At 42.2% G+C, this 9,823-nt stretch overlaps 1 protein-coding gene across 4 annotated transcripts in view; it reads left to right on the plus strand.

The window, feature by feature from the left end:
* The window catches only part of RRAGD (Ras related GTP binding D), a 40,646-nt gene extending 34,781 nt beyond the window's left edge, over nt 1-5,865 (plus strand). Inside the window, exons 7-8 of one of the 4 annotated variants that reach the window (XM_061207368.1) lie at nt 320-471; nt 5,505-5,865. In XM_061207368.1, the coding sequence (XP_061063351.1) occupies nt 320-471 (152 nt within the window). In that variant the 3' untranslated portion in view covers nt 5,505-5,865. Of the gene's footprint in view, nt 1-319; nt 472-1,516; nt 3,227-5,504 lie in introns of those variants that run through there. The other 3 variants (XM_061207370.1, XM_061207369.1, XM_061207367.1) reach the window with 3 other exon arrangements.
* Nucleotides 5,866-9,823: the final 3,958 nt, after the last annotated feature.

A 9,823-nucleotide genomic window follows, 5' to 3' on the forward strand; every position in this document is an offset into this window, starting at 1 on the left:
TTAATTGTTCTTACAATCTTTAATTCTGAAAGATTTTTTAAAAAGGCAGTTCAATTGGTTCTTCAAACTTTTTGGGTCATAGACACCTTTGAAAATGTGGTATATACTCTGGAACCTTTCCTTAGTAAAAATATATATATTCACAAGACTTTGCCTGCAATTCCTGAAGCCCAGCTGCACACCTCCTAGAGAAATCTATAGATCTTATGTTAAGCCTGCTCCTCTACCGCCCCCTACTGGCTTGTCCTCGCCATAGCTGCCACGAAAAGAGATTATTTCTAGGCGGCACCTCTATAAATATTTTTGTTTTCTTCTCCAGGGCTGATTGACTATAATTTTCATTGCTTCCGGAAGGCCATCCATGAAGTTTTTGAGGTGAGAATGAAAGTGGTGAAATCACGAAAGGTTCAGAATAGGCTGCAGAAGAAAAAAGGAGCCACCCCTAACGGGACGCCTAGGGTGCTGCTGTAGGTGAGGTTTCAGGAACATCTTTTGAAATCAGACCTTTCAATGAGGCTGCTGCTCTGTGTTGCACTAAAGGAAGAGGAAGAAGGAGATTGGGACACATGACATATATTTGTTGTAAAAAAAAAAAATTCCTGCCACCCTCTTGATCTTCTCTTTTTTTAAATAAAGTAAGCACTTTGAAGCAAAAACATATATTAACAATGAAGTGAAATCTACTGTAACTTCATTACACAAATGTAAACTTTTATGGTCTGTAGTCAGAAAAAATCCTGTGTGAGAACTGCCAGGAACTGTATATATTTTGCACTTTTTCATGTTTTTTTTTTTTTCTCATTGAACTAAACTTTGATAAAACAACTTTTCTAGGCTCTTTTCTGTCCTTGGTGTCTAGGACATGCATACCGAGTCCATATCTATAGGGCAGTCAGAAAGTAATCAAAAAGTGATGCGTTGGCAATGACTTTTTATAAATTTGGGAATCTTTGCTACCAATTGTTGAGAAAAAACATTTTTCAGTGGAGGAACAGATTGGGGCAGCAAGCTCTAGGAGCAATAAGAACTGTCCCCTGTTTATAACTGATATAAATAGAAATTTTATAGAATAATATTAGCACCAAACTTATCTAAAAATTTCTATAGCCGTGACAGTGCTTCCCTAGTTGACCCTTTTTACAAAACTCTTTACCTCAACACACATCTCTATAATCATTTTATACAGAGAGGTTATTTCTTTTTGCTGCATTACTGTTCTTTAGAACCTTTGGGACCAGATTTCCAAAATGGTGCCGAACAATGGAGAGAAATCAGAATGTCGCTAAATTGCAGGGTTTCTGGAGGCTTTTCTGTACCTGCCACTCAGGCTAAAGTAATAACATCAGAGGCCGCATGGTTTCCCAAATGTAGGTGATTGGCAACTGCAGATTTTAAAATATGTCCTATACAATGTTTGGCCCCTGTGGAATGAACCTCTTACTGTGCAACATTGCAAATGTTTATTTAGGACCAGTTTTTTTTGTTTGTTTTTTTTTGCATTGCTCCACGACCACAGGCAATATCTCAGTTCTCTGTCACCGAGCTGAATCCTGTTGGGCACATTTGTCACCTCTGACTCCCTCTCACCTGTGACAGTGTGGCTTATGGACTCTGCCTGTTCCCACCTTATGATTGAACTAGAGCTCGGCTCTCCAGCAGCGTGTTCTGCATGGCTAAATAGCCATCCTGAAAACCTCTAAAGGTCAGTGGAAAAGGATGGCCAGAGGAGGCATTACAGTTAGCTTTGTGTCTGTTTCTATGAAATTCTTCCACTTATGTTTACTTTAGGCCAACAGCAAGTTAAGAGATTCTAAATCTACCCCCATCCCAAACCATTCCAAGTAGATTATTCTAGATCCATCCCAAGGGTCAGAGCCCTAAGGAAAGCATGTTGGCAGGTATTAGAAAATGTACATATATATATGTTTTTAGCAGAGCCTCACAGGGATAGCAATGCTGATCCTAGCAAAAATGGATCAGGTTCCTAAAGCAACTTGTTCTTGAAGCTATCCCACTACTATCTGCAGCTTCTTTCCATCCTCTCCCCTTCCATCCTTTTCCCAAGTCCTATTCCTTTGAGGCTGGTAACTGTAATTTAAGATGGTAGCTGATTGGGGTTTAAGGTTTGAGCCCTCCCAAGGGTCTGTGCATTTTGGAAGGAAATTTCTAAAAATCATGAAGGTGCCCTAACTCCCTTCCTCATGATTCCTACTCAGAAACACAGGTGGGTAGGAAGCCAGTGTTCCAGGGAAGTCTTTTTCCTAATTTCCAGACCTATAACCTGTTAGATCTTTGCCAACATGGTACATGGAAGTTATTCTTATAAATCTATTCTTTAATATTTTTTACACAGTGTTTCTTTTTGAATAAGCAAATAAAGAATCACTTTTCTAAAGTGACTTTATCCTCAAGATAGAGACATTTACCTATCTGGTAAATCACACATTACTTAGGTATATATGTTATTGTAACGAGGTGGAGCTTCCATTTTTAAGCTGGGTATATGATGGGTTTTTGTTAAAATGTGCCTTAAGAGCCTATTACTTCAAGAGCAAATGATTCTTTGGGGGAAAGGCAAAGTTAATGCTATGACATCAGACCCAAGTTCATGGTAGTAAGTGCACTCTTTGATTAATGACACACTGATATATAGACTACTGCCTCAAAGCCGTAAGCATGGCAATGACCTCTTAGTTAAAGAGAAATGTAGGAGTTATATCTAAGCATTCAGTTTCTGAAGTCTGTGCTATTGGAATTACAAAATCTCTTCAACTCCTTTTTCATTTTATTTTTGATATGGAACTTAGCTTACTTGTGTGTGGCCACCTTTCGGTCTCAAATGTAATGCTATAAATATGTATAAATATACATAATAATGTATAAATACAAAGCCCAAATACATGGCTACAGTGACTGCTCTGGAACATTTTTGCTCATTTTCAAAGGTTGAGAACTTGACCTACAGGTTTCCAGGGCAATTAGAACTTCTATGTGGGGATGAGACTCTGCTTGTGAAATACCATCTTTGGTTATTTTCAGTGATGTAGATTAGTGTGTATGACCAGGGTAGCGTGTTTCTGAAGGAACATAAATCAAAAACTGGTTGACATTCACAGACAGTAATGTTTTATGAACATGATATATTTTGGGCCCTTAAATGTAAAAATGCCTAAAAACACAGCAATATTGTTATATACGGGTTATATGAAACATACTCGAGAAAAACAGCTGAATTGTCTTGATTATTAAAGTATGGTATGCATTCAACTTATGCGGACTGGATGTAATTTGTAATCAAGTATAGTATTTAGTATTATGTTTTACTTTAAGCAGTACATCATATATAACCATTGTTAAAGCATTCCTTTCAAGAACGTTAGCTGCCCATTTAAAAGCGTGTGTCATACGCTCCTGATTTGGTAACACTGTCATTTTATTTCAGGCATATTCGTAACTAATCTTTCTGGGAGCGGAATGGTCTCTTTGGTGAAAAGAAAGCACGGTCTTTCATGTTTGTGAGGTTGTTTACTGTATACATGCGTATCACTGCTGGGTTCCTTTAGATAAATGTGTTTGTCCTAATTAACCAGCTGTCGCTTTATGAAAATGAGGATAAATTGATCTATTTAAGTTGGATTTACATTTTTATTTATTTTTTTAAACACTCGTATCTCTCCATATTTTTGATGGGGACATGCCTGTTTTGGCTGTAGAACTTATTGCAGTAAACTTCAGATATTCTTGCTGCTCTGGCCCTAATCCCTAGCCATTTGAAAATTCTTTTCCTAACAGTCCACCTTTTGATTCTTACTTGCTTAGCAAGATTCCACCGTATAATGACTTTTACAGATCCCCTCAGAGTTCTCAGAGAGGGCTAGCATTAGATGTTATATATGAAATCCTGTTTCTGATGGGAAAATCTGAACTGAAATAATTATTTCCAGACCTCCCTGGTGGCGCAGTGGTTAAAACCCGCCTGCCAATGCAGGGGACACGGGTTCAATCCCTGGTCCGGGAAGATCCCACATGCCACAGAGCAACTAAGCCCGTGCATCACAACTACTGAGCCTGTGCTCTAGAACCCGCGAGCCACAACTACTGAGTCTGCATGCCACAACTACTGAAGCCCGCACGCCTAGAGCCCGTGCTCCACAACAAGAGGAGCCACTGCAATGAGTAACCTGAGCACTGCAAGGAAGAGTAGCCCCCACTCTCTGCAACTAGAGAAAGCCCGCATGCAGCAATGAAGACCCAGTGCAACCAAAAAAAAAAAAAATTATTTCCAAGTTTTTTTTTTTTTTTTTTTTTTTTTTGGCTGCGTTGTATGGCATGTGGGATCTTAGTTCCCTGACCAGGGATTGAACCCATGCCCCCTGCAGTGGAAGTTCAGAGTCCTAACCACTGGACCGCCAGGGAATTCCCCAAGATTTTTAATCAGTGGTGATGTTGAGTTTAGGGGAAAGAAAATGTCGTTAAAAGCATTATTTAATACTAACAGATATTGAGTGCATACGATATGCCATGCGCTGCTCTTAAATGCTTTTACATAATTATCCTCATAAACCCAAGAGGTAGGTACTATTATCACTCCTATTTTACAGAGGAGGCAGCTGTAAAAGAGAAAATGAAAATAACTTGAGATCATATTACTAGCAAGATACGAGGCCCGGAGTTGGACCTAAGAGTCCACCCTGCCAACTACTGCTCTAAGTAGCCTCACCAAATGTCCCTTAAAATTCCCTCCTTTCATGACTAGGAAGAGGGAGACTTGAAGTTCAGAGTTTCTGCTGCATGGGCTTATGAAGGCTGACATGCTGAGGTGTTTAAAATACCTTTTTTTACATAAGAATCAATAGGAGCAGTCGGCTAATGTGCTTCACCTGGAGGAGAAACTCAACAAAGATTATGCTGTTTTTCTTCCTAATCCATTAAATAACTCTAGTGCCAAAAATAATATTAACAGCATTTAAATATCAGAAAATTTAAATACCTTTTATAGCCATTTGATTTTCTTTTTCTTTTTTTCTTCTTTGGCTCCACTGTGAGGTTTGCGGGATCCCCAACCAGGGATTGAACCTGGGCCATGGCAGTGAAAGCACCTAGTCCTGACCACTGGACCGCCAGGGAATTCCCCAAGCCATCTGATTTTCTGAGAAGCAATAGTATATCAAACTGTAAGAAAATCAAGAGAGAATAAGCCTTTGATCTTAGCTATATTCAACCTTTACCTTGAGTTTTTAGTATACGTAACAATAACTTAAAACACTGATCTGGATTAAAATTCTAAAAGATACATTTCAATCCTAATCCTTCAAACCTATATTTAAAATTGCCGCTAGCATACCTTTGTTGGGCTCTCCTATAAGAGGTGCCTCAGATCTAACATGTCCCACATGGAACGGGCTTCTTTCTTGCTAAATCTTCTCTCCCTGTGATGGTGTGACCACCCTCCCTAGGGTCCCTGCCAGAAACTTGGGTCTCTCTTTTTTTTTTCTTTTCTGCAGAAAGCTTTATTGTTTCCATTTTGGTCCAAGGCTTGAGAGAGGGATCCAAGGTGATTAAAAAGCTGCCTAGGGCTTCCCTGGTGATGCAGTGGTTAAGAATCCGCCTGCCAATGCAGAGGACACAGGTTCGAGCCCTGGTCTGGGAAGATCCCACATGCCGCAGAGCAGCTTAAGCCCGTGCGCCACAGCTACTGAGCCTGTGCACCTAGAGCCCGTGCTCCGCAACAGGAGAAGCCACCGCAATGAGAAGCCCGCGCACCGCAACGAAGAGTAGCCCCCGCTTGCTGCAACTAGAGAAAGCCCACGAGCAGCGATGAAGACTCAATGCAGCCAAAAATAAATAAAATAAATTTTAAAAAAATATTAAAAAAAAAAAAGCTGCCTAGTGGATGCAGAGAGGGACTTCAGGCAGAAGCCCTGACACCAGAGGGGCTCCTCAAAGGCTGCTGGGCTCCAGAGGCTCCTAGTCGTGCTGGAGGGTGAACCTTTCGAAGAGAGACTCGCCCAGCCCAGCCTGGGGACCAGCCAGCCTGCGGAGATTGGGCAGGTGGTCACCCATCTTCTTGATGAGTTTCACCTGCTCATCCAGGAAGTGGCTCTCCAGGAAGTCACAGAGGTGGGGGTCTGCATGGGCAGAACCCAGAGCATGCAGATCCAAAAGTGCCTGGGTCTAGTTCTTTTCCATGAGAATGGTGGCTTCCATTGTGTCCTGGGTTTTACCCCCCTCATCTTGGTGAGTATTCTACAAGTCCTGGAAGAGGGCGTGACCATTGCACTGGTTTTGCATTTTTAAGAGATGCTGGGGGGCTTCCCTGGTGGCGCAGTGGTTGAGGGCCTGCCTGCCGGTGCGGGGGACACGGGTTCGAGCCCTGGTCTGGGAGGGTCCCACATGCCGTGGAGCAACTGGGCCCGTGAGCCACAACTACTGAGCCTGCGCGTCTGGAGCCTGTGCTCCGCAGCGAGAGGCCGTGACGGTGAGGGGCCTGCACATCGCGATGAGGAGTGGCCCCCGCTCGCCGCAATTGGAGAAAGCCCTCGCACAGAAATGAAGACCCAACACAGCCAAAAAAAAAAAAAAAGAGATGCTGTGCACCCTCGCGCTTCTCCTCGGCCAGTTCGTGGAAACAGTGGCCCACGCCCTTCAGAGCCACATCGTCGCCATGGAAATAGAAGCCCAGAGAGAGGTAGGTGCGGGAGTCCCACAGATGGATGTTGACCGGGCAGTTGCTGACGGCTTCCACCTTGGTAGAACAGTTCTTTTTTTTTTTTATTAGGGTATAGTTGTTTTACAATGTTGTGTTAGTTTCTACTGTACAGTGAAGTGGAGTTCCCTGTGTCGGTAGAACAATTCTGACGAATCTGGGAGCTCATGGTTGATCGGTAATAAGGAGCTAAGCTCAAAAAATGGTGTTGGCTCATCCCGGAGGCCAAGGATAGCTGAGTGGCTGATTCCAAAGGCTGCGACTGGAAAAAAAAGGTTGGAGGCTGGCGGGAGGCTGGAGCAAGGGGCGTCCCTGGGTTTGTTCCGTCCAAACACTGTCAAAGCAAGAGACAGATCTGCGGGACAGTGGAGCACACTGCCTGGATATCATTCTTTTTTTTTTTTTTTTTTAATTTATTTAATTTATTTTTATTTTTGGCTGCGTTGGGTCTTCGTTGTGGTGCGCGGGCTTCTCATTGCAGTGGCTTCTTCTATTGCGAAGCACGGCGCGTGGGCGTCAGTATTTGTGGCTCACGGGCCCAGCCACTCCGCGGCATGTGGGATCTGCCCGGGCCAGGGCTCGAACCCGTGTCCCCTGCACTGGCAGGCGGATTCTTAACCACTGCGCTACCAGGGAAGCCCTGGACCTCATTCTTGACTCTTCCCTCTTGCTCACCTCCTCCAAGCAATCACCCAGTTCCTTCAGCTCAGCCTTACAAAGGTCTATTGAATCTCTTCTCTCCACCTCCCCTCCACTCTCCTGGTCTAGGCCACCTTCTCCTCGTATCTGAATCTCAGTGGCCTCTTAACTAGTATCCCTCTGCCTCGGCCATCCATCCGTTCCATTCTGCACACAAGACCCAGAGTGACCATTTAAACCTCACTTCTGACCACATCACTTGCTTGCTTGACACCTTTGTAGGTTTCCACTACAGGTATCAGTCAAACTCCTCAAAAAAGTTTGCAAGACCCTGCCTGCCCAGTCCCGACCCCCTTCTCCAGCCTTGGTTCATTCTCCCTCAACAGCGCTGGACCAGTAGCACATTCCTTTCTTTATCAGCCATTTTCTGAGTTAAATTATAATTTTCTTTCATTCGACAGTTATTGATAGGATATCTATTATATGCCAGACCTTGTGCTAGTAAAATAGCACAAAGACAGACACTGAAGATGGAAGGATTTTAATATCTAAAAATAATAGAAAATAAACTAGTTTTAGATAGGCCCTGTAGATGTTAGTTTTTGTAACCACAGCTGTATAGGATCTTACCACTCTCCAGCAAAGACCATGGAGAGTCATAACAAGCATCTGAAAAGTTGAGTTGTTCTACCAAGAGCAGATCAATAGCTATATTTAATGTATTATTAATTTACTGTAACTAAATACAAGAGGTAGGCTGTGAAAGTAGAAATGTTTATTGAAGTAGTGCCTTTCCCTGTAATTAAGAGAAGAGGTGAATTATCTTAAAAATGTGTTTTAAATGTTACTTTAATGTTCAGACTTTTCTAACTTAATCCATATATGAAGTCAATATCGTTTCCAAAATTAGATTTAATAAAAAGTTTATTAAAAAAATTTTTTTAACATCTTTTTTGGAGTATAATTGCTCTACAGTGGTGTGTTAGTTTCTGCTTTATAACAAAGTGAATCAGCTATACATATACATATATCCCCATATCTCTTCCCTCTTGCGTCTCCCTCCCTCCCACCCTCCCTATCCCACGCCTCTAGGTGGTCACAAAGCACTGAGCTGATCTCCCTGTGCTATGCAGCTGCTTCCCACTAGCTATCTATTTTACATTTGGTAGTGTGTATATGTCCATGCCACTCTCTCACTTTGTCCCAGCTTACCCTTCCCCCTCCCCGTGTCCTCAAGTCCATTCTCTACGTCTGCGTCTTTATTCCTGTCCTGCCCTTAGGTTCTTCAGAACCATTTTTTAAAAGTTTATTTTACTGTTACTCCTCTTTTCCATCTGTTTGTACCAGGAACTCTGAGTGCTGTCCAAGGTAGATGTTTATATTCTCTTACTAAATTGATATGAAGAACAGTGGAAGATGTGAAGAGAATCTGATGGTAGGAAATAGGGCTAATGCAGAGCTTTTTAAAAAGTCATTTAGAATTTTGAAAGGTTGGATGATTTTTTTTTTTTAATTTATTTATTTTTTGGCTGTGTTGGGTCTTTATTTCTGTGCGAGGGCTTTCTCTAGTTGCGGCAAGTGGGGGCCACTCTTCATCGCGGTGCGCGGGCCTCTCACTATTGCGGCCTCTCTTGTTGCGGAGCACAGGCTCCAGACGCGCAGGCTCAGTAGTTGTGGCTCACGGGCCTAGTTGCTCCGCAGCATGTGGGATCTTCTCAGACCAGGGCTCGAACCCGTGTCCCCTGCATTAGCAGGCAGATTCTCAACCACTGCGCCACCAGGGAAGCCCCCTGGATGATTTTTTTTAGTGAGGTTTTTTTTTTTTTCCCCGGCTGCACCATGTGGCATGTGGAACTCCCTGACCAGGGTTTGAACCTGTGCCCCCTGCAGTGAAAGTGTGGAGTCCTAACCACTGGACCACCAGGGAAGTCCGGATGATATTTTTAAAGGTGTCAAATTTGGCCTGGCAGGTGCTCCAGAAGATCTACCTTTATCAAAAATTCAAGTTCAGTTCAGGCAGGGATTATATTTCAGTTGTACCGTCAGTATCTTTGCAGTTTTTTATAATTGTCAGGGTAAAGTGAAAATATAGGCTTTAATGGTCCCTATTATCATTTAAAAAATACTTCAGATTATATCATGTTATTCCAAGGAGCAATTCAATTTCATGAAAACAAATAAATTTAGGGAATTCCCTGGCAGTCCAGTGGTTGGGACTCTGAGTTCTCACTGCAGAGGGCCCAGGTTTGATCCCTGGTCTGGGAACTAAGATCCCACAAGCCATGTGGGGTGGCCAAAAAAAAAAAACAACAAATAAATTTAAATTTATATTATATATAAAATAAGTAAAATGATTAAAAATAAGTGAATAAATAAAACAAGTAAATAAAAAAAAATCCAAAACAAGATCTTTAATCCAGTAAATACCAGTCAATAGTCTTTCTTTATAGAATGTTACATTTTTCAGCTTCAATAAAT

Source organism: Eubalaena glacialis, chromosome 12 (assembly GCF_028564815.1).
Source record: "Eubalaena glacialis isolate mEubGla1 chromosome 12, mEubGla1.1.hap2.+ XY, whole genome shotgun sequence".
Lineage (NCBI taxonomy): Eukaryota > Metazoa > Chordata > Mammalia > Artiodactyla > Balaenidae > Eubalaena > Eubalaena glacialis.